Source organism: Vicugna pacos, chromosome 8 (assembly GCF_048564905.1).
Source record: "Vicugna pacos chromosome 8, VicPac4, whole genome shotgun sequence".
NCBI lineage: Eukaryota > Metazoa > Chordata > Mammalia > Artiodactyla > Camelidae > Vicugna > Vicugna pacos.
The window spans coordinates 59,982,692-60,005,998 of NC_132994.1; the positions used below are offsets into that span (position 1 = coordinate 59,982,692).

The 23,307-nt window shown below is 39.9% G+C and overlaps 2 protein-coding genes across 3 annotated transcripts in view; both read left to right on the plus strand.

Moving 5' to 3' along the window:
- Positions 1-1,678: 1,678 nt before the first annotated feature.
- LTV1 (LTV1 ribosome biogenesis factor) lies at positions 1,679-14,717 on the plus strand. Its single transcript, XM_015247209.3, has 11 exons — positions 1,679-1,862; positions 2,857-2,988; positions 3,862-4,035; positions 7,616-7,703; positions 9,209-9,350; positions 9,714-9,969; positions 12,288-12,415; positions 13,314-13,453; positions 13,753-13,805; positions 13,997-14,197; positions 14,327-14,717. Exons 1-11 carry the CDS (start codon positions 1,860-1,862, stop codon positions 14,435-14,437), a joined length of 1,428 nt encoding a protein of 475 aa, XP_015102695.1. The 5' UTR covers positions 1,679-1,859; the 3' UTR covers positions 14,438-14,717.
- Positions 14,718-15,334: 617 nt separating this feature from the next.
- ZC2HC1B (zinc finger C2HC-type containing 1B) overlaps positions 15,335-23,307 on the plus strand; it is a 33,059-nt gene continuing 25,086 nt past the window's right edge. The window contains exon 1 of one of the 2 annotated variants that reach the window (XM_031679994.2): positions 15,335-15,456. In XM_031679994.2, coding sequence (XP_031535854.1) covers positions 15,429-15,456 — 28 coding nt within the window. In that variant the 5' untranslated portion in view covers positions 15,335-15,428. Of the gene's footprint in view, positions 15,457-16,174; positions 16,255-23,307 lie in introns of those variants that run through there. The other variant, XM_031679995.2, reaches the window with a different exon arrangement.

Here is a 23,307-nt window from a genome sequence, read left to right on the forward strand (position 1 = left end):
GGAGGTGATGCGTTTGGATATTTACAAGGTGCAATGGATAGAGTTTGCTGGCTGACTGCTTTAGGGAGGCACTGTAGCATCAGGTTAAGGGTGTGGCCGTCCTGAACCATACAGATGGGCTACACGGTTAGGCTCTTCCACTTCCTGTGTGACCTTAATCAAGTCACTTCAATTCTCTGAAACTCCTGCTCTGCATCTAAGGTAGGCTTAGTGTTATCTAACTGTGCTCTACGGGCTTACTGAAGGAAAAATGACATAATAAATACTGAGTATAGTATGTTTAGTGTTAGGATCTGACCAGTAAATATAAAAAATAACCGAACATTACTCAAAAAAAAAAAACAAACAAGCTATTTGATTAAGTGGTCGGGCTCTACTCAGACTCAGGGTTAAATTCCTACTCTGCCATTTAATAGCTGGGTGACCTTGAAAAAGTTACTTGACATTCCTACGCTTCAGTTTTAGTGTTTGTAAGATAATGAAGATAATAGTACCTCTCTCACATTGCTATGGTTAAGGAAGACATGAGATAATTCAGGTAAGGCACCAGAACATTACTTCATTTAAACAAATATTTATCGAGTATATGTACCAGGCACTATTCTAGGTCATGAATATAGATACAGTAATAAATAAAACAGATCAAAACAAAACCTGCACTCACGGAGCTTAATTATAATGAATATGTAGAACACAGGAGTGTTATATATCATCCCTGTTACAAAGCATTATCCCAAGACAAGTTCTATGGTCCTAAATTGTTTCTATAATTATTAGTGCAATAAAAGTACAATACTCCATAGATATTTGTAGTAGTAATAGGTAGGACATGAAGACACCATTCAAGATAACTCAAACATTGGAAAGACACCAGAAATTGGGAAGGGGAAATACAAATTTGAGGAGAGATGTGCTGATAAAACTGACTGCATTACCATCTTCTTTTGCCCGGGAAAAACTATGAGAGTGCACCAACCCCTGCCTGAAATCTTGCTAAGAGGGTGTGCTTACAGCCTATTTGCTTAAACTACGTTCAAACATTTGAGGAATGGCTTGGAAGAGAATAAACACTAGTTTCCACCGTCTAAGATAAGTTATGCAAACACCAGAGAGATTCTGAATACATTGTATTAGTTCAAATGCCTTTACTGTCAATAGAGTCCAGCGGGGGGTTAACCGGATGTTTGAAGGCAGTTCATCAAACGGAAATTAAAGACCTGATTAAGCCTGGTGCAGCCTAGAACAGCAAAGCCCCAGGACCCTCCGTTGCAGAGGCAACCAGCTCTGCGCCTCCCAAAAGAGAGGGAACCTTAAACCTCGGTGACCCAGGAGGGTGGCCACCTTCCTTCTGTGTACACGGTTTATTTGTGTGTTTGGTTTTGTGTAAGGTTGGGAATAGGCAGGAGATACAATTGTCAACGGGGATGCTAGATTCGTGGCTTCTGTCCTCGGTAGAGGGCGCTATAAAGGCACGTTCTCCCATAAACTGCGACCCCCGCCTCGCGCCCCACCGCCCCACAGGAGCCCGCAACTCCCTTCCTCGGCTGCTTCAATTGACTAGAAAAGCTCCGCCCCCTCGGGGGCGGGGACAGCCCCACCTCCCAGTAGTATCTCGCGATCGTTGAGACGGCGAGAGCTTTGCATAACTTCCGCTTGCGACCCTTCAGCTCTTCGGCGATTGGTCCATTTCCAGGGACTGCGCCGTGACTTCCCGGCCGGTTCCCGGGGCTTCACGTGTAGCGAGCCGCAAAGACGCGGCTGAGAGCTGCAGGTCGGCGGCTTTCGGAGCGTGCCGTGTCACCTTCTGGGGCTGGGAGAGTGCGGTCGCCTCTTTGGGGTGAGCGCGGCGCCACTACAGCATGGTAAGCAGGCCTCGCTGTCTCGGGGCGGGGCGCTCTCAGGCGGGATCCTCTGGTGCCGGTGACTGCCGCGGCCTGGGACAGGGAGGGCTGATCCGAGGGCGAAGGGAGGCGGCATGAGGCCCAGTGCCTCTGAATGGGTCACCCTCAGTGTAGAGTGGGTCTCCCACGGCCAAGCCTCCCTGGGGAGCAGACAGAAGAGAATGGCCTACCCTTCACCCCGAGAAGCCTAAAAGCCTTTGACATGACGCCAGATGCACCACCCTGTGCCGCATGGGGTCTGGCGGAGAGGGAGCTGCTCGTCCTTACAGAAGTAGCAGTGTCAGGTGTCTGCCCTTCTGTTTGCTCCGGGAAAGGGAGAGTCTAAGGTTGGGCCAGAAGCAAGGCGTCTTACACAGCTGGGATGATGCCTTCTCAGTTTAGAAAATCAGCGTTGCGTAGTGAAATGAAAACGTGGAAAGGATGATGACTCTTCAATTTAAGCTGTTGTGCCGTGGTTTCATTAATAGCTGGTATGTAAAGTGTGTACGCTGCTTGGAACTGCCTTCCCCAGATTTTCCTGTGGCAGGCGCCTGTCACCCTGGTTCAGCCTGTCAGGGACCTTCTCGGAGCACCCAGCCTGAAGTAACTCTTTAGCCATTTGCACATCACTGTGTTTTGTTGTATTGTTTTTACCTGAAATCTTGTTCTTGGAGATTTCCTTGCTGAGAATGGGAACTTTGACTTTCCCGCTGTATTCTCAGCTCCTGTAACAGGGTCTGGCACAGAGTAGGTGCCTCCAAATGTTTGTTGAAGGAAGGTAGTAATTTTTTGTTTTATTATTTTTATATTTATTGAACACAGTTGATAGTGCCTGCCTTGGAAGTGCAGGTTATAAAAATCTGTTGATCTTTCACATAACTTATTGAAGATGTCTATGTGGATTATGACGTTCATTGCTGTTGTTGTTGTTGTTGTTGTTCTGATTTATTTTGTTATTCTTATTGTTTCTTTGAAGCCTCACAGGAAGAAAAAGCCCTTTATAGAAAAGAAGAAAGCTGTATCTTTTCACCTGGTCCACCGGAGCCAACGAGATCCTTTAGCAGCAGATGAGACCGCACCCCAGAGGGTTCTGTTGCCTACACAGAAGGTAGGTCCTGTGCTATAGCCACTAAGTTTGTAGGTGGACTGTTGATGATTTTTAATAAATTAAAACCAGTTAACCACCTGCCATTCTCGGATAACTGATCTTCTGGGACACAGTATCTGTTTAATTTTCTGAACATGTTCATTTTTATATGACACATATTTGTTTTGACTTAGAAGATAATGTATCTTTATTGGAGATGTTGAAATGAGCAAATCTTGTAGAGTCATGGAAAATATTTGCTAAGCCAGCAGCAGCAAAGCTGCATGATGTTATTTACAGCAAAACCATATGCTAAGTTTCAGCTTTCTTAAGATCCTGCCATTTCGTAACCCCAGACTGCATTTTGCCTCCTGGTCATCTCATGAGATTTAAAACGCATGAGTTAGCTTTAGAAGATGCCAGGGAGCCTTTAAAAGGTTGATTTGGTAATTACCCTTCAGAGTATACTTGTTAAATGTGAATAAAGTGAAAGGAAGTGTTCGGAAACAGTGGCCATATTTAGCTCTTAAGTAAAGTCAATTTGTGTTGTACATTGAGAAATTTCTTTGCATAGAAATACAAGAAATGTACTTGCCTTTCAGTGTTCCCTAGTCTTCTAATCCTCCACGTACATGATAAAACAGAGTGTGTGTGTGTTTCTTGCTTGAATTGTTGCACAGAAATGTCTCATGGAAGGAGAAATTGTTTTCATTCCATTTTAATTTTATGTGGTGTTCTGTGTTTCCAGAGTTTGTCAAGAATTCTTTGTCTCATTCCTATCAGCCAGAGTATTCATGGGCCATCTGCCCCCTGTTCTGAAACCTGTGCTCATTGGAAGGTTCCTGTACCTTATCCTTGGAATAGGTAGAAATTCCGTTTTGTTTACTATCCTAGATAAGAGATGAAGAAAGGCGAGCAGAACAGAGGAAGTACGGAGTGTTCTTTGATGATGACTATGACTACCTGCAGCACCTGAAGGAAACGTCTGGGCCCTCGGAGCTTGTTCCCACAAGCACCTTCAGTGCACCAAGCAGGAGAGACGAGGAAGAAGAAACTTTAGTAATTTCAGTAAGGCTTTTTAGCAATTTAAGTGAGAGTGTGTGTGTTGGGGGGTGGGGAAGTGGTTGGTGAGTGAAGAAACCACCATTTTTAAATAAGGATAACTGGGGCAAGAAATGGTATCAGTCTGAAGAGCACAAAGATAAGCCATGCCTTCACGTGAAGGTGGGTATGTGTGTGCCCGTACATCCTATCAGGAGGGAGTAGGCTGCCTGTTCTCTGCTTGTCAAAAGTAACAGTTTTTGACAGGATTAGAACTGCTGATGAATAGATATGGTCATGTTAGATACCACTTTGCAACAGAAGAGCAGCTGACATTTTGTATGTTAAGAGCTTAACTGTCTCAGCATCATAAACTCTCTTGTAAGATAGACTTAACTTCTGTGCAGTGTCCACATCTTTAATGCTTGTAAAAGCTGCAGGCTGGCCGTGAGCGAGAATAGAGCAACAGATTGTAATGAAATTCTTGTTACTCTTCTCAACAAAATTGCAATCCACTTTAATACTTTATCTTTTAAGTACAAATGAGAGCACATGTTTATATGAAATTAGAGCTGCTAATTCAAGTTCTGTTTTCCCCCCATTTCTGTTAAGGATGCCCATGTTGCATGTCTTTGTTATCTTATTTTCAGTTTAGTGTTGGTGTAGGGTAAATTTCCCTGTGAAACTTTCATATCACTTGGCAGTTTAAAAAGGAAGGCATTAATAATATATTGGGCTTATTGACAAAAGAGAAGAGATAAAAAGGCACCAATTTCCTCTGCTTCTCATTCTCCAGTCCTGTCATGATCTAGACATTCTTTTTCTTGGGGGAGATGTGATCATAGCTCCTCCAGTCCTTATTTGTTGCTTAAGGAAAGTCAAGAGGGTTAGGTCTCAGGGTGTCATACCAAAGAAAGAGGTAGTGACTGCACTCACTAGCTCATAGCTCTCTTGCAAGGCCACACACCTGACTACCACATCTCTATCATAACACAACCTACTTCTCTACACTTCCTTCCCCAAGGCTAGTATATCAGTAGGAGAATATGAGTCTTATTTGACTTACTTCTTTCTACAACCCATTGAGGGCGGGGAGGTGGTCCAGTAGTGGCACAACTTCTTTATCTTACATAGTGAGAAAAGTTTTAATAAAGTCCCAGTGTTCTTCTGGCTAAATTGTATTGGCCAGTACAGGATTAGCTTTTACCTCTTAATTCATTTTGGGTAAAAATAGTCACTATCTAATTGGCTTTTTTTTTAAACAGATTAAGGCTCGTTGGGGATATTTGACTGAATTAAGTTTAAAAACAAGTGCCACTGATTTTCTGTAACGTGATGCAAAAATACGGACGCATCCCATGTGTTTCTTTGACTTTAAAGTAATTTGTAACAAACCACCAAAATTGAGTGAACCAAAAATAATTGAATATGCCCTAAGAACAGCAAAGCTGTGCAGAAGGGCAGTAGAGAAATTCGGACTGCTCAGGCAGCCCGTGGTTTTCACTTGGAGGAAAGCAGGTGCCGCCACATTGGGAAGCAGTTGGGCAAACTCCTGGTAATTCAGAACCACTGCAGTGACGAACAAAATTACAGTCCCCTTTAAAAAAAAAAAGTAATCACTATCTAAACTCTAGTTGTGTATATGATTCTGACTGTTTTTTCGATTTTAAAAATGTCTCCAAAGATAATTGATTAAGCACAAGCTTATCCTCCTGTTTTTTATAAAACCCCAGATTCCAAGGACAAATAATCACAAAGAGGATCTTTAAGAAAACATAGTTTACCATAACTTAAAAATTGATCGTGTGATAAGTGCCCAAAATCATTCAATTGTGCACTTTAAGTGGTTGAATTGTATGGTGTATGAACTTTATCTCAGTAAAGCTGTTTGAAAATAAGATTCTACAGCAGAGACCAGATCTTTGCCCACATTTATGCCACCGAAAAACTCCATTTTGGAAACCGAATCAGCTCACTAGGTATGCACACATGCTCCTCATTTCAGCATGCCCTCCGGGAGCCAGTGAGCGTGTCCAGCTTCACTCCAAGCCTGCTGCTAGACTGAGGACGGGGTGGCAGTGAGGTCCACAGAGGCAGAGAGCATGACATTATCAACTGTTTGGTTGAAAAGATGAAATTAAAGCTTAGGGACCAGTCAGAAAATATGTGCCAGAGCCTGTTGAAGTAGATTGTATGGTGTAAATAATGCAGGGAGTTCACCTAAAGGAAAGTTCCAGAACGGTAATCAAGACATGCATCATGGAGAAGGAAGGGACTGAGCTGGCCACTGAAAGGGTAGGTTCTGTTGAAGAGAGAAGAGGGACCAGTCCAGTCAGAAAGAAGGGACATGAGGGAGTATTGTGGGTCATAGTGTCCAGAACATGTGCGCTCCATATATTTATCTGAATTTTTCTGGATTCATGTAAGGAACTGGACTTGATTTACATGGAGGTTGCATTATCAGGTAACAGTAAGAAGTCTGGATGCGTAGAGTAGGCCTTGATTTTACAGAGCCTTGAAAATCAGGAGTGAAAAAACCTGTTAAAAGTTTGGGAAGGTCATATTATAAAACGTAAAGGAGTTTTAATGTGGCAGTAATAGGAGGGTCAGCCTAGGTGTAGACTAAGTAAGCAGCAGTGGTGGTCATCTTTGTCTTGGTTAACCGGGAGGAAAGTGGTGCCCAGGAGACAGGTGTGAAAGCACTGTGTAGACAAGCGTTCAGAGGAATTTGGGATAGAAATGATTTAGTACCACCCTAGGATTTAAGACAGCCAGTCTTAAGGGCTGCGCCATTACTACAGATTAGATGTTACTTCTGGTTTAAGTGGGAAAAGGTTAGTTTTGTTGTGAAACTTGAGAATGGAGTCAAAGAGATCTGGATTTGAATCCCAGAACCTCACTTAACTAGCTTCAGGCAGGCATGCCATTTAACCTTTCTTAGCTTTTGTTTTAGTTAAACATGCTGATAACTCGGGGTTATAAGGGCTAGGTGGAATAATGTACTGGAGAAAGCTTTGTTAAGTACTGCAGGGCGGTTGTTTTTGAGATAATGGTGGGATATAGGTGTTTAAAATGTATGACTGGAGCACAGGTGAGATAATGCAGAATGTAGTTCATTAGTGTCTTAGGACTGCCATAACAAATTACCACAAATTACCACTGGGTGGCTTAAAACAGCAGAAACGTATTCTCTCACAGTTCTGGAGGCCAGAAGTCTGAAATCAAGTTTTCAGCAAGGTTGTTCCTTTTCAGGGCCTCACAAGAAGAATCTGTTCATGCCTGTCTCCCAGCTTCTGGTGGTGGCCAGCAGTCCTTCATATTCTGTGGCTTGTAAATGCAGCACTCCAGTCTGCCTCCACCCTCACTGCCTTCCTGTCTCCACGTGGCCTCTTTATCAGGACACAGCAGTCATTGGATTAGGCTCCGCCATAATCCACTGTCTTCTCATCTTAACTGATTACATCTGTGAGGGACCTATTTCCGAATTAGACCACATGCTGAGCTTCTGGGTAGACATGAATTTTGGAAGGCACCTCAACCCAGTATAGTATGGTAGATCAGGAGTATTTCTAAATAAACCTAACTGCTGTGTAACTTCCTTCTCAAGACCACCGGGATTAAGTTACCTTCATCAGTATTTGCGTCAGAGTTTGAAGAAGATGTTGGATTGCTGAATAAAGCAGCTCCTGTTTCAGGTGTGTATAATTTCTTTAACTTTTCCGGTGGATAGAGCTGTGTTTCGCAGAAAGAAACATAGTAATGGTATTGAATCTTTTGTCCCTAATAAAGTGTTGAAACAATTTTGATGTGTCTGAATTCAGATTACAGATCATTAGGAAGGTCAGCATCCTTTTCTTTTATTGCCATGAAATTCTTAGTCTTTGAAGTTCCTATTTGGAGAGGAAAGTGGGAAAATGATTTTTGGTAATCTAGTAGAATTTTGGCCTTGATCTAACTTCTTACAAAGGAAACAGTGATGCTCAATTAGCCTTACATACGTATAGTGCAGTCTTGAAAATACCTAATTTGTTAGCTTTCAGAGTTGCTCCCAAGAGGATAAAAGTGTTTTATGGAAGTCCATTTTGCCATTTATTCCAGATACACCAAAAAATTATGTTTGGGTTTTTGTTGTTGTTGTTGTTTTGGTAGTACTAACACTATTTTAGAACAAACAGGGAAGTCCACGGAAGTGGTGGCTGATATTTCTTACTAAATTGCCTTAATTATTGGTTAACACTTGCCATGTGGCATTTATTAATTCATCCTACAGATTTTTGAGTTGCTGTTATAATTGGATCTTGGGTTAAATCAAAGCAAAGCGAAACCCCTGATCTCAAGGAATTTACCATCAGTTGGGAAAGATAGACAATAAATGGGAAATTAAGATTATAGTACAAGTGAATAAATAGTGGTGAGGCACCAAATCTAGTCTGGGAGAGTTGTGCAAGGTGTCTCTAGAGGAAACGATGTCTAGTGATTTCTTAGGTAGAACTCAGGCAGGTGGATGGAGGAGGGTGGTGTGGAGAGTCAAGGATATTCCAGACAGGAAACTGTATGTGCAAAAGCAAGAGAACATGAATGTGGAAACCTGCACTCCTGTTAGCATGCTTGGAATGAAGGGTAAGGATTAATACGAAATGAGGCGGAGTGTCAGGCAGTGGCCACGTCCTGAAGGGTGTTGGAAGCCATGTCACTTCACAGGTTTGAACTTGAAAGTTTTTCTTGGACTCTAGTATTTTTACATATAGAGGAACATGGCTAAAGAAACAGGTTGTGATTTATTAAAATCTCATAGTCTGAAAGACAAAAGTTTAACAGGCTACAAATACTTCTAACAGGGGAGAATTAATTCCTGACAGGTGAATTTAAAGCCCAATTTCTTCCAGTGGTTAAAAGCTTTGAATTTTGCTAAATAGACACAGCTTAATATTATAGATCTGTAATCAAAATTTTTACCAGTGGGTATTGAAACCAGAGGGGTTTTATTCTTTTTTTGCTTTTCTTGGAGTTGTCCATTTTTATGTCTATTCTTCACTGAACTGAACTTCTTAAAGTTTTTTTTTTCTTAAAGTTTTTAAGCATTCTTTTATCCTCAATATATACATAGAATCTGGCATATAATAGCTACTCAGATTATGTTAGTGAAGTAAAGGAGCCATGCTTTCTTGGAATTATGATTCAATTTTTGTTTTCCCTCCAGGACCTCGGCTGGATTTTGATCCTGACATTGTCGCAGCTCTTGACGATGATTTTGATTTTGATAATCCAGATAATCTGCTTGAAGATGATTTTATTCTTCAGGCCAATAAGCCAACAGAAGAGGAAGAGGGAATGGAGATACAGTATGTGTGGTTTGTTTTGAAGCAGGAATGACCTGACTGTTGTTTCTTCCATAGAATAGTGACCATTAGATGTTATAATTGGAAGAGACCTGTGAGAGCATTTAGTCGGAGGCTTCTGATTTTGGAGGAGAAAATGTGATACTTGAGGTCTTTACAAACCATCGATAGATGGGGCTAAAGTCCAAGTTGCTTGATTACTAGTTCATTACTTTTCCAACCAAACCAGACGGATCAAGCAGCACAGCTGTTCCTGCCTAAGCAAAAATCCTCCCTGAAATACCCTCAGATTTTACTTGTGTAAAGTCATTTGGTTCTGTTGTTTTTCAAGTTGTTTTGACAGTTAATTTATGGCTCTGACTTTAGGAAATCTGAGGCCGAAGATGACAGTGAGTGGGAAGATGTGGATGATGACAAGGAAGGAGGTAGTGATGACGATAACCATGACCCTGCAGGCTCATCGGAGGAGGATATGTCTGCCCCTGGAAAGCCTCTTGGGGCAGCGGCAAGTCACTTGTTCTGGGAAGAGGAAACGAAAAGTCGCTTTACTGAGTATTCTATGACGTCCTCGGTCATGAGGAGAAATGAGCAGTTGACCCTACATGATGAGAGATTTGAGAAGGTAAGGTCCCCAAGTAATGGGCCTTGTAATGCTAGTTCCTAGTACATTTTATGTAAGATTGGAACCCAGAGCTAGAACTTTCAGCATGAGAAACAGCCCATGTCTTTTATTAAAACAGACCATAAAAGCACCCCAGTTTTAATTCTGGAAAGTAATTCTTACAAGTCAAAAGAAGAAGGTGGCTGATCAGACCTCCTGACTTTCCTCTTGGGGTTCAGATATTTTGATTCTGAATCTCCCTGATCACAGTCACCTAAGAGTCTGCTATTTTCTTCAAGCATCAGCCTGAGCATAAACAAAATTCTTTTTTTCCGATCTTTTGAGTGTTTTCCTCACTGATATATCTCAGGGGCCTAAAGTGGTGTCTGGCATATGGCAGGAGTACAGACTGTTGAGTAAATGATGAATGAATTCCTTCAAGGTGAATCTGAGATAAAGGTTCTGACATTACTGCCTTTTCACTGAGTACTGATTTCCCTCTTCTCTCCAAGAGATAGGGAAACTGTTACTAATAACCTCGCTTTTAAATAGTTTCATCATCCCCTACTTGTTCTTTTACAAAGTCTAACAGTGTTAACCACATTTGAATAATCCAGTAAACATCATCTAAAGAAGAATGAAATGTCTGCATTAACAGGAGGCTGCTTAGTTACACGATCTTTTAGCTTGCACAAGCAATGAATTTGAAAGTATCTGTGGGGGAGGTTATAGCTCAAATTGTAGAGCGCACGCTTAGCATACACAAGGTCCTGGGTTCAATCCCCAGTACCTCCTCTAAAAATAAATAAGTAAACCTAATTACCCCCCCAAAAATAAAAAATGTTTTAAAAAAAAGTATCTGAAACATTCTGAGGTAAAGACTTCTGCCTAGCGTTTTGTTCTCTATGCCGAACAAAATAACTGCCTTTCATTTTCCTTTTTTTAATTGAAGTATAGTACAATATTATGTAAGTTACTGGTGTGTAATAGTGATTCACAACTCCATTTATAGGTATTATAAAAATGTTGACTGTGTTCCCTGTGTAGTACAGTATATTCCTGCAGCTCCTTTTGTACCTAGTAGTTTGTACCTCTTAACCCCTAGCCCCTAAACTGCCCCCACCCCCTTCCCTCTCCACACTGGTAACAACTAGCTTGTTCTCTATATCTTTGAGTCTGCTTCTTTGTTATATTCACTAGTTTGTTGTGTTTTTTAGATTCCACATATAAGTGATACCATGCAGTATTTGTTTTTCTGTGTCTGACTTACTTCATTTAGCATAATACTCTCCAGGTCCATCCATGTTGTTGCAAATGGCAAAATTTCATTCTTTTTAATGACTGGGTAGTATTTCATTGTGTATATTTACAAGATTTTTTTCTTTATCCATTCATCTGTTGATGGACACTTAGGTTGCTTCCATGTCTTGGCAGTTGTAACTGTAATGCTGCTGTGAATATTGGGGTGAACATATCTTTTTGAATTAGTGATTTTGTTTCAGATAGTTCCATAATTGCTGGGTCATGTGATAGCTCTATTTTCAGTTTTTTGAGAAACCTCCATACTGTTTTCCACAGTGGTTGCACCAGTTTACATTCCTATCAGCAGTGTAGGAGGGCTCCATTTTCCCCACATCCTTGCTAACGTGTGTATTTTGTGTTCTTTTTGATGATAGCCATTCTGACAGGTGTGAGGTGATACCTCATTGTGGTTTTGGTTCGTATTTCCCTGATGATTTGTGATGTTGAACCTCTTTTCATGTGCCTGTTGGCCATATTCATGTCCTCTTTGGAAAAATGCCTGTTCAGCGTGAGGGGCGGGTACAGCTCAGTGGTAGAGTGTGTGCCTAGCATGCACAGAGTCCCGGGTTCAATCCCCAGTGTCTCCATTTAAATAATAAACAAACAAAGAAATAAAACTAATCCCCCCCAATGTCTGTTCAAGTCTTCTGCCCATTTTTTAATTGAGTTCTCTTTTTTTTGATGTTGAGTTATATGAGCTGATTATATATTTTGGATATTAACTCCTTATTGGTCATATCATTTGCAAAGTTTCTCCCATTCTGTAGGTTGTGTTTTTGTTTTGTCAGTGGTGATTTTGTTATTAAATGGCAGCCTATTTTCAGTCTAAATGTCGGTCTTAGAGTGCTGAGTAGAATGTCTTCCACATCGTATTATTATGGTGCTAAGTCCCTGCTACTACTTTAATGGTAGTTGTGATCTCATGGTAGTGCTTAAATATTGTACAGGAGTAAAATAAATGTAAAAATAACATTTAAATGCTGTAGTCTTAATGAACAGATTCATTCTTCATGTTATCTTTTCTCTTTATATTCAAGTTTTATGAGCAATATGATGATGATGAAATTGGAGCTCTGGATAATGCTGAATTGGAAGGTTCCATTCAAGTGGACAGCAGTCGTTTAGAGGAAGTTTTGAACGACTACTATAAAGAGAAGGCAGAGAAGTATGGTGACTTCCTGGTTTACTTGCTTTTTTCATAAAATCTGTAATCATACAGCTGAATCTAGAAAATCACCCAGTCAGAATTCATATTTAGAAAATGATGGAGTTTCCTTAACTTTCAGCTCAGTTTGATATTACAAGTTCTGAAGCTGAATATATCAGTGGGTGGGAACATAACTGAGAACCACTTTGTCTATAGCTTTGACCTAAGAGTCATGGTAACAACTGAGGATCAGAGTACAAGGTCACATTCCACTTGGAGAATGAGATGGTTCTTCTGGCCTTTTTGGCTGAAGAATTGTTCTGACTTCTGAGTACACACACTCTTCATTTTCCTGAAAAAGTATTCTGAGAAGTAGATGAGAATTTGTCTCCCCAGCTGAATTAGCGTAACTTTCCAGCCAAATACTTGGTCAGTTATCATTCACATCAGAGTGATTTCTCTGAGGGAAACTAATGAGGTGTTTACATCTGCTAAAAAGTTCTGATGTTCCATGATCACTGTCATATGTAGATCTTAGAGTAGGACAAGGGTACATTCTTGGAGTGAATCTGAATACTTTGGAGAGGCAGATGGGCTAATGCTGTTCGAGGCTTTAAGAAAAGATCATGCTGTAGAAGAGCCACCATCTTGTTTAATGTGTTATAACGTTGCAAAGATGCAGATAAGATTTTTCCTCCCCGTCAGCAGAATGAATGTCCAAAATCTTCTGTGCGGAAGGGGGAAGGCTGAGTAGAGCTAATTTTAACAAGAAGTGACAGATGGGGCAAATGAGTCTGTGGATTTACAGAAATGCAGTTGTTTCCTTAGCTCTTTAAGTGCAGTTTTAGTAACAGTGTAATAATGGGTCGTGGTTTTTTTCCCTCCTCTATCTTCATTTTTGAAACTCAACCAAAAGTTGTGTAAAACTGAATACTCTTGAACCCTTCGAGGATCAGGACCTGCCAATGAATGAACTCAGTGGGTCTGAGGAGGAAGAGATTGTTACTGTAGTTCTTGAAGAAGCCAAAGAGAAGTGGGATTGTGAATCTATTTGTAGTAAGTATCTTAGTGTCCGTTTTACTGCTGGAAGTGTGATAGTAATTTTAAAGTATTGGGTACATCAACTTTTTGAAAAAGTATGTATTTCGTGAAAACAATTTAGAAAAAGTAATATTTCTATTACTGAGTTGTAAATAATTTTAAAACATAAAAGGGACTCCATTGTTATTTTGAACTATGAAAACACTAAAGTCAGGGATAGACTAGGAATAGGAACTTAGTAATGTTCTGCTGAATTGAAAGTGTACTTATTGATACATTATTGATATATGATCTGTGTGTGTGTGTTTTTTAAGGTACATACTCAAATTTATATAACCATCCGCAGCTTATCAAGTATCAACCAAAGGTAAGTCCTTTTGTCCTGAACTATTTTAAATATGCAATGCATAAAATGGAGTGTACAGATTATTTTCTTATAGTAGCTTTACCCTTTTGTGGCTCATACACCATTGTGAAAAGCAACAACAATGTGCTGTTTGTGAGCTGTTTTTTAATAGGAATCGAAAATAACCCTAGTGTATTTTATCTTCATTTCAGCCGAAACAAATCCAGCTGTCTTCTAAAACAGGAATACCTCTCAATGTCTTACCTAAAAAAGGACTCACAGCAAAGCAAGTTGAACGAATGCAGATGATTAATGACAGTGATCTTCCTAAGGTGTCAACCCAACCACGTTCTAAAAATGAAAGCAAAGAAGATAAAAGAGCAAGAAAGCAAGCTATAAGAGAAGAGCGCAAGGTGAAGTACCTTTCTCAGACGTGAGATTTCCAAAGAGCTGGTGAAGGGGGAGATCATGGGAATTTTCCTTTGTAAAGTTAGTCTGCATTAGTGTGAAGATTTGAGTAACACAAACCTGTTCTTGCACAGGAACGGAGAGTGGAGAAGAAAGCTAACAAATTAGCCTTCCAACTGGAGAAAAGAAGGCAGGAGAAAGAGCTGCTGAACTTGAAGAAGAACGTTGTGGGTCTAAAGCTGTGACAGTGGAACATTTAGGACAAGGTGCATTCCCCATTTAGGGGATGGTCAGTAATGAATGAGAATCTTCAAAGAGACAAAACTATTTCATCTGCCACTTTTACTGGCAGGTATTGAAAATAGTACAATACTTGTATTTATACCAGCAAATTTTGTCCACCAACTGTCTTGTAAATATTGTAATATTTTAAAATGTAATATAGGCTTAGGTTTGCTCTAAAATAAATGACTTCATGAATATGAAATGTTTGGATAAATTAAAGGAAAATGTCTTCGTAACTTCCATGGAATTGGTGTGTTCTTCACTTGTTTGTGTAGTTGTCCCACTTGCCTTTTGCAGATGTTCTCAAATATTTCTTTGAAACCTCTCCACTCCTTTTCGAGAGTTAAGTGGTTTGATTTGCTGTGTGTAGAAAAGTGACAGTGTTAAATGCAGTCTTGAAGAGAGTGTTAAGAAGCATTTCCCTGAGCAAGTTCCACTGGTAGGAAGCTAAGTTTCCCCTTGCGGTATGCAAAGGGTTATTTCAAAAGGATGGTAAAACAGTATCGAGGTTGTTGGGACTCAGTTATTGCCTGACTTGGCTTTTGGAATTTAGGAACAGTGAAGACAGGAAACAGAATGGAAGAAATAATCAAGAAAACTTCCTTGGCTTCAGTGAGTACCTGGCTCAAAATCAGAAATACTTACTTCAGTTTAAACTAGAAAGTTTGACTTTTCAACATTATTTAATGCTTGGAACGATTCATACTTGATTAAAATACATAGTTGAAAACTTTCCCTGTTTTTTGATGGGATTTTTTTAACTTCTTAACTTTTTCAAGGCTCAAGCAATGATACCATCACAATTGTTAATTATTAGGTAAACTGTGACTTTCTTGCAGCAGACAAGTTGTTAGTGACCCCTGTTCATGTGTCCATCCGTGACTGATGTGTTGTCATCTGGAGTGTTCTGAAAAAAATCTGTGGATACTGTTGGTCTGAGTTGGGTACAGAATGATTGAGGAAGAACCATTTTTAGCAGGTAAGCTGCATTGATACCTAAATTTTTAGGAAGTGTCTTTGTCTATAATTCATTTGATTTTGGCTTTTCCTAAGCTGGTAGGTGTTATCTTGTTTTACGTGCTGTCAATTCTAAATCTAAGTAATCACTGTAGAATTTTTTAAAGAGTTGTTAAAAATGGGAGCATTAGGTACTCGCCCAACATTGATACAAAAAACTTGGCTGAAGAGCTGGTCATTACAGAAGTAGAATCCTGGAAAGTGTATTTAAATGCCAACCTGCAGAAGCAAGGCCCGATGATGGTTTATGTTAGTGTTTAGAATACACTGAGCTCTAAAGAGAAGGTCCATTTATTTTGGTAGGTATCTCAATTGAAAGTTCTTAAAATCAGCAAGAATCTTGTAGACTCGGAGTGTTACTTTGACTTGGTGCTATTCACATTCCATCTTCGAAGCTTCTAATTTCACTGCACTTGACCCAAATGGTTTAAATCAACATGTGTATTTTGCAACTAAGAGAATGTGACTATAAGCTACTAGTCTTGGTAATAGAGCCTACAGTGGTTTTGGCTGATCATCCTCCAAATTTAAAGATCTTGATTTTTTTTCTGGAGAAAAAATGCTTACATAATATTTTGCATTATTTCATAACATTTTGGAATATTTGTGTCATCAATAAACAGTGGTTGGAACTTAATATAAGCTCCATGCTAAATGTTGGGTGTCCAAAGCAATAAAGAGGTTTGCCTTCAGAGACCACATTGTCTGAGGAGGCCGAGGGTGTGGAGCAAAATATAACTAGCGATGCCAAGTCACTGTGGTAAGTACCACTTTAAATGAGGATCTTAGTACTTGCTGTTCCCCCTGAAGTGCTCTTACTGTAAATAACCTTCCTTAAAGATGCTACCCAATTATCACCTCCCCTGTAAACTTTTCCCTGACCGTGTATTTAAAAATAGCGCAAACATCCCTCCTCTGCATTCTTTATGCTCCTATGTGTTATCCATAGCATCTACTGGCATCTGAGACAGTTTTTTCAGTCTCCTTTCACTAGGACACACAAGGCAGGGTATTTTTGTTTACTGCTTTATTCCCAGGGTCTAGAACAGAGCGTGACATTTAGTAAATGATCACTAAGCAGTATAAAAATGAGTGGATAGTTGGGAAAGACATTTCAGAAAAGAATTGCTTAAATTTGGAATAAAAGGACCTAGATTCAATGTTAGCCAGAAAGGTCTAAGGCATCATGACGGGCAAGATCATGAAGACTGCCTGCTGTATCTTAGGACCTGTTTTGTTGAAGCACTGTCCATGACTGGTATAAAGTCGCTTTTCAGATACTTTAGAACTTTACAAGTCACAGTATCAAGAGCTATTACTGTTGGTGACTATTACCTGTGATGCATTGTATCCCCACCTCCATTGTGATGTCATCCAGTCACCTCAGGTGGTGGACAGAATTTAGCTATCCTGTAACTGCTGTTAAATTAATCAGTACCTTTATGTTGCTTTCTCCTATGTGTTGACATCGGTATTTTTAAAAATTATTTGTTGTAGTATAGTCAGTTTACAGTGTTGTGTCAGAACATTAGTGTGTTTTATCCAGCTTGTTTCAGGTAAAGTTCAGAAGAAGGCAAAAATTCTAATGCCCTTCTGTTTTAATTGTGGCCAATCTTCATAACATAGAAGCCACCTTGGGTTCATCCTGAATTTCAATTTAATGGGTAACTCTTATGAACTATCTGGACTTTCATATTAATTATCACCTGCATGGTATCTCTATAAACAGTATCCTGTTAAATTTTGAGCAACCGAGAAGTACAGATTAGCTCAATGAGGGCAGTATTTGCTACCATTTGAACAAGGCATCCTTGAGAAGATGAGCCAAATAGTGTTAGAGTCTGACTTCAGCTCCCAAGAGTTCTTAAGAGCCCCATGTGGAGATGTCAGTGAGCAAGGTGATGAGTGAGTCCTGGGAACACAAGTCACTGCAGTTGGACATCCTGGATCTCCTGCCAAAGTATGCCTAGAGGTTGTATGCTCATTTTATGTTTTCTGCTTCTGTGCTCACTGTGACCTCCCTCCATCACTCAAGAGATCAGTACCTAAGTTTCCTGTGGAGTGAAATGAGTGTCCTCAGCTGATCTAGATCGCATCAGAATATGAAGGGAGAGCAGGCACTTAGCTGGAACTTGGTCGAACAAGCCAAGCATAGAACAGAATGAGACCCAGATATATATAGGGCGTACTATCCTTAGGTTACAAAGCACTGAGTACTAGGTTGTGACAGCCTTCAGCATGTCTATGTCTTTCATCATACTCCTCCAGTCTGAACTGGTTGCTCTCTGGGTCTGGTGCCCAGCTGTTAGCCTGGGAATCCCCTCCTCTCCCTCCTGTGTGGAATCGCCTGTTTGCTGACCTTTTACTCATCTCGTTGTGGGAGCCTGTCCTCCAGTAATTCTTGAGACAGGGTACATGGAATGTAAATTTTTTGAAAGCTGCGTGTCTGAATATGTATTCTACCCCCATATTTGATTGATAGCTTGGCTGGGTATAAAACTGTAGGTTATAAATTATTTTCCCTCATAAGTTTAGAGGATTTTTTTTCATATCCATTTTTACTGTTTGTGAATCTGAAGCCAGTCTGATTTGTAATACTTTGCATGTTACTTTTTTTTTCCCTCTAAGTCAGTAGCATCTGTCTCCAGTGTTGAAATTTTACAATATTTATTGTTATGGGTCTATTTTCATCTGGGTCCTCTCAATGAGGAGGTTCATGTCCTTTCACTTCTGGAAATAGTTTTAAATTATTTCTATTTTCTTCCATGTGTTTTCTCCTTTTCTCTCTTGTACTCCAGTTATTTGGAGAAGGACCTTTTGGAAAGGTACTCTAATTTGCTTATGTTTCTCTCCATTTCTATGCCATTTTACTCTACTTTCAGGGAGACTTCCCTAATTCTATCTTCCAACCTTCTATTGATGTTTTCATTTCTCCTGTTAGGCTTTGAATTTCTAAGAGCTTTAATTTTCCATTATATTTCTCTTTTATTTGGGGCTTACATGCCAGAGACTTTCCTCAGATCTTTGGAAATTCCTGTTTGTTCATGATTAAGATCGAAGGAAGAAAACCCTGGAAACTGAATGGATGAGTAGCATTTGATGATTTTGAGCTTTTATTGTAGGGTAGTCTAGGTGAACTTTTTGGGAATCTTCCCAATGTCAGTATCTTTATCTCTTTCTGCTTGGAGTGGTTATGTTCCCAGGGAAGCTTTCATTCTGCCTTGAGAATAAGGGTCTGGCAAGCAGAATTCTGTGAGCCAAGAAGAGGAAGTGGATGTTGGAATTCTCTGCTTTTCAGCATCACTGTGAGATTAACAACTAGATTATATACATACTCATGTGCATATGTGTATATGTATACCCACATACATATACACTTAACCCTCATTAATCATGGAGTCCCTGTTTGCAAATTTGCCTACTGAATAGTATCTGTAACCCTGAATCAATACTCATGCCACTTTACTTGCAGGCATGCACGTAGCAGTTGAAAAGTCGTCACCCAACACACGTGTTCCCAGCTATGGTAGATCGAGCTGATGCTCTCTTCTTTCAGCTCTCATGCTGCAAACAGGTGTCTTTTTTACAGTCTATTTAGTGCCATAGTTTCCATATTTTTGCACTTGGTGATGTAACTGTTTAAAAGGGCTCCCAAGCATAGTGCTGAAGGGCTGTCTAGTGTTTCTAAGAGCAGGAAGGCTGTGATGTGCCTTACGGAGAAAATGTGTCTGTTAAATATTCATGCAGGCATGAGTTACAGTGTTGTTGGCTGTGAATTCAGTGTTACTGAATCAACTATGTATTTAAACAAGGTGTCTTTTAAAGAGAAAGACAAAACAAGGTTGTGTATTGATAGGTTAATAAAAATGTTGGGGTGGGAAGGGATAAATTGGAGTTTGAGATTTGCAGATACTAAGTAATATATATAAAATAGATAAACTTGTAGTTCATACTATATAGCACAGCGTACTATATTCAATATCTTGTAATTTATGCTGAAAAAGAATATAAAAATGAATATATGTATGTTCACATATGACTGAAGCATTATGCTCTACACCAGTAATTGACACAACATTGTAAACTGACTATACTTCAATAAAAATATATATACAAAAATAAAAATAAAAAATTTTAAATAAAAACATTGTGACCCAGAGGCTCACAAGAATCTAACTTTATATTTCCCCTGGGAGTAACAAGCCAGTCAGTATTTAGTCCTCGCAGGACTTAGGGAACATAGCTAGCACAAATAATGAGAATCAACTGTATGTATGTGTGTATGTCTATTACCTTCCCACCCAGGCCTTCAGCTGGGCCTCGCGTTGACTCATGTGCTGACCTCCTCTCTGTCCTTTTTGGAGAGTCAACTTCTGCTCGAGTTAAGGAAGGGCAAGCACCCAAGGAGCTGCGGGGTGAAGGAGGGGTTCTAGGAATCTTCCCTTCTTCTCAGAAAGCTTTCACCCTGATCCTCTGTATTTTAGCAACCTCTTCTTCCTCCTCACTAATCCTGTCCCCATGTCAGTATGTGCTGCTCCAGGGCTCCCTGTGACTTTTGAAGTGTTCTGCCGTGCAAATCTGTGCAAATCTGGATGGTTCTCAGTTTTTTCTACCATCAGCTTGGGAAGTGGATTTTGATGTAGTTTTATGTTTCCTAAGTTGGTTATCATGCCCATCATTTTCAGACTCCAGTTCTTTAGTCTTGTCCTCTTTCCTCCTTGTCCTTGTGGTTCTCCATGTTTCTATACCCCTTGTCGTTTTCCAAAGGGAAAGCAAAAATAAGGTGGGGTATTCTCTCTGCCCTCCTAACTCATCAGCCTCAGTTTCTTTTCTTGTTCTTTAATTCATGTTTCTGAGATAAGTTTTGGTTGGTATGCCACCCCCTTTGCCATAGGACCCTGGAAGATATCAATATTGCTAACATTTGCGTGTTCTGGACTGTAAAGGACTTCAGGGTTTTTTGACTCACGGACAACTAAATGAGAAAATGTCTTCCTTTTTCCTTCTGTACAATGCCTATATAAGGAAATGTGGGTTGGTAGGTGTCTCTACAAAGCATTCTTAACTTCCAGCTCAGAAAGAGAATGTCTAGTCTCAAGTAGAATTTTTTCTAATTTCATTACAGCCATAATCCTCTCCAGGTTTCTTACAAAATTTTTGAACTGAGATCTTTATAATGCTTATTTTTTCATTGTTAACATGCTAAACAAAACTGTTGATCACTTCCAGATCACTTTCTTTTCCTCATTTAAAAAATTGTCTTAAGGTTATAAACCAATGTATGAAAACAATAGCCACTTTAATAGTCTAAGACTCCGATTAGGATAAAGATAGAATAGCTAAGTTGATGCTCATTGTTTTAGAATCTTTTATATCAAAAGGTTCTTTTTTAAAAAATGTCATTCTTTGATTCTGATTTTTAAATTGCAGAAAAATGGAAAATTCAGGTAACTAAAGAAATAATCATCTATTCTTACTTCTCAGAGATAATTACTGTGTGTATGTGTGTTGTGTGTGTGTGTCTACCGTATGTAGCCTTCCAGTCTTTATTTGTAAATACATGAATAAAAATGCATATTAACATTTTCCATGTTATTCTCCCACAAATCCTTTTTAATTACTAAAATTTTCATTCACTTGTTGGCAGCTTATTTCTGCAGAGGCCAAAAGGATAATTTTTGGCTTTGCAGTTACAACTACTCAACGCTGCTGTTGTGTGAAAGCAACAGTAGGTGTTATATAAACCAACAAACGGGCTTGACTGTGTACCAGTAAAACTTTATTTATAAGATCATGCAGCCTCAGATTGGGTCCCCTGGCCACAATTTGCCAACCCCTAGATATTTAAACTATTTATTTTGACATAATTTTAATTCACGAAAAGTTGCAAAATAGTACAGAGAGATTCCTGCACCCCTTATTCAGTTTCCCCCAAGTTACATCTTAACTACAGCACAGTGTCAAAATCTGGGAATATACATTGGTACAGTGTGTGTTTATAGTTCTATGTCATGCTATTACATGTATCACCACCATCACAATAAAGATACAGAAATGCCCCATCACCCACAGGTCTCCCTCATTCCATGCCTGTGTAGTCACCACAACCTCCCCTCCCTGACCAGCCCTACCTCTCGGCAATCACTCATCTCTCTAATTTTGTCATTTTGAGAATTTTACAAATGGAATTGTACAGTATGTGACCTTTTGAGCTTGACTTTTTCACTCAGCAGTGAAACCGAATCGTGCTGTTGTAGGTAGTGGCAGTGTTCCTCTCTATCGCTGAGCAGTTTCCCAGGGTAGAAGCATAATAGCTTGTTCAGTCCTTCACCTGCTGAAGGGCATCTTGGCTGTTTCAAAGGAATTTTTTAAGGCTCTCATGCTCACGTATTCCCTGTGACTCAGCATACTGTAGTAAAACTGCAGACCGCATTGATCTCGTGTTGTGTTCAGATGACTAGTCATGTGTTCCCTTCCTTCCTTATTGTCAAACTTCCAAGTTGAATGTGGTTCAGAATGTGTTGGTCCATCTATTTCAGGTGTTCGATTGAATCATATTGTATCTGTCATTATTTTAAGCTCATTGAACTCAGAACTCACTGATTTAAACCAAAGGCCATTGATCCTCCAGGGAATTCTATTTGCTTTACAGGTTAGTATTGACATGTCTATATTTATGTTGATGGTTGAGTAAATAGTCTTAATGCTTGTAGAGACAGAGACTCAAGTTTGAGTCTCAGTGTTACCACGTAGTCCCTGTTGCACTCAAGAAGTCATCTAACCTTGACCCTTCAGTTTCTTACCTGTTGGGCATAAAGTACCAGCCCTGTCTCACAGGACTGCTGTGAGGAGTAAATGAGGTCACATAGGACAAGAGTGTGGAGAACAGGAAATCACACTACAAATGTTACAGTAATGTTTATAACAATAAATCACCCTTCAGTAGTGCTTTAGAAAAAAGTAGCAGTTTTATCACTAGGATGAGTAGTTTTTATTAACAAGTAAGTATGTGGAGGGGTGGGATATCCTTGCTGAAAAAAAAAGACAATTTTACAGAGTTAGAAGGCCAGAAGAACAGAGAGGAAGAGTGTAGTTCTGTATGCTGTAACAGATGACCTGTGTTGCAAATACAATACCATCTGGCAGATGTGAGAAGAAATCATTTAAATCAACAGTGTCTGTAATGAGCTACCATCTGATTCCTGTTAATCAGGCCTTCCTTTTTCAAACTTTCTTCCCATGGTTTCCGTGACCCTGTTCTCTCCTGCTTCTCCTTCTGGCTTATCATCATCAGCTTCTTGGCCCTTAAATATGGAGTTCCCGAGGGATCATCCCTGTACTTCTCTTTCCATGACCTCTTCCCTGGCAATATCATGCCTTTACATCACTCTCCAAACAAAGCCTACATCTGTGTCTCTAGCCCTGACCTCCCTCATTTCCATCCTGCTGGCTGGACAACTCTATCTCAAACTCAGTATTTCCAACGCTGAGGTCATTTTTCTTACAAGATGGCCCTTCTTTTCCAGTTCTCTATTTCTATCCACAGTCTACCGTCTTCACAGTCCCTCAGCATTCTCCTCTCTTTGCCACCTCTCAGCTCCCCCCAAATCCACTCATCTTACTGATTCTTTGACCACAGTGTCTCCCATTTCCTCTTTCCTCTTTCCTTTCCATTTCAGGCCAACACCTTTAGGTTTTTAACTAAAACTCCACTTTCCCTCCCCACCATTCATCCCTCCTCACCTTTGTCACACAAATCTTGCTCTGTTCAGGTTCTTCCTACTCAATGTCTTTCCCCTCCCCTTTGTGGGGA

Bases quoted from the DNA above. Each gene is read 5' to 3' on its own strand.
- LTV1 (XM_015247209.3), top strand. The intron at 4,036-7,615 runs GTAAGGCTTTTT...TTCCTTCTCAAG, and splicing joins AAGAAACTTTAGTAATTTCA to ACCACCGGGATTAAGTTACC. The intron at 13,806-13,996 runs GTAAGTCCTTTT...TCTTCATTTCAG, and splicing joins TTATCAAGTATCAACCAAAG to CCGAAACAAATCCAGCTGTC.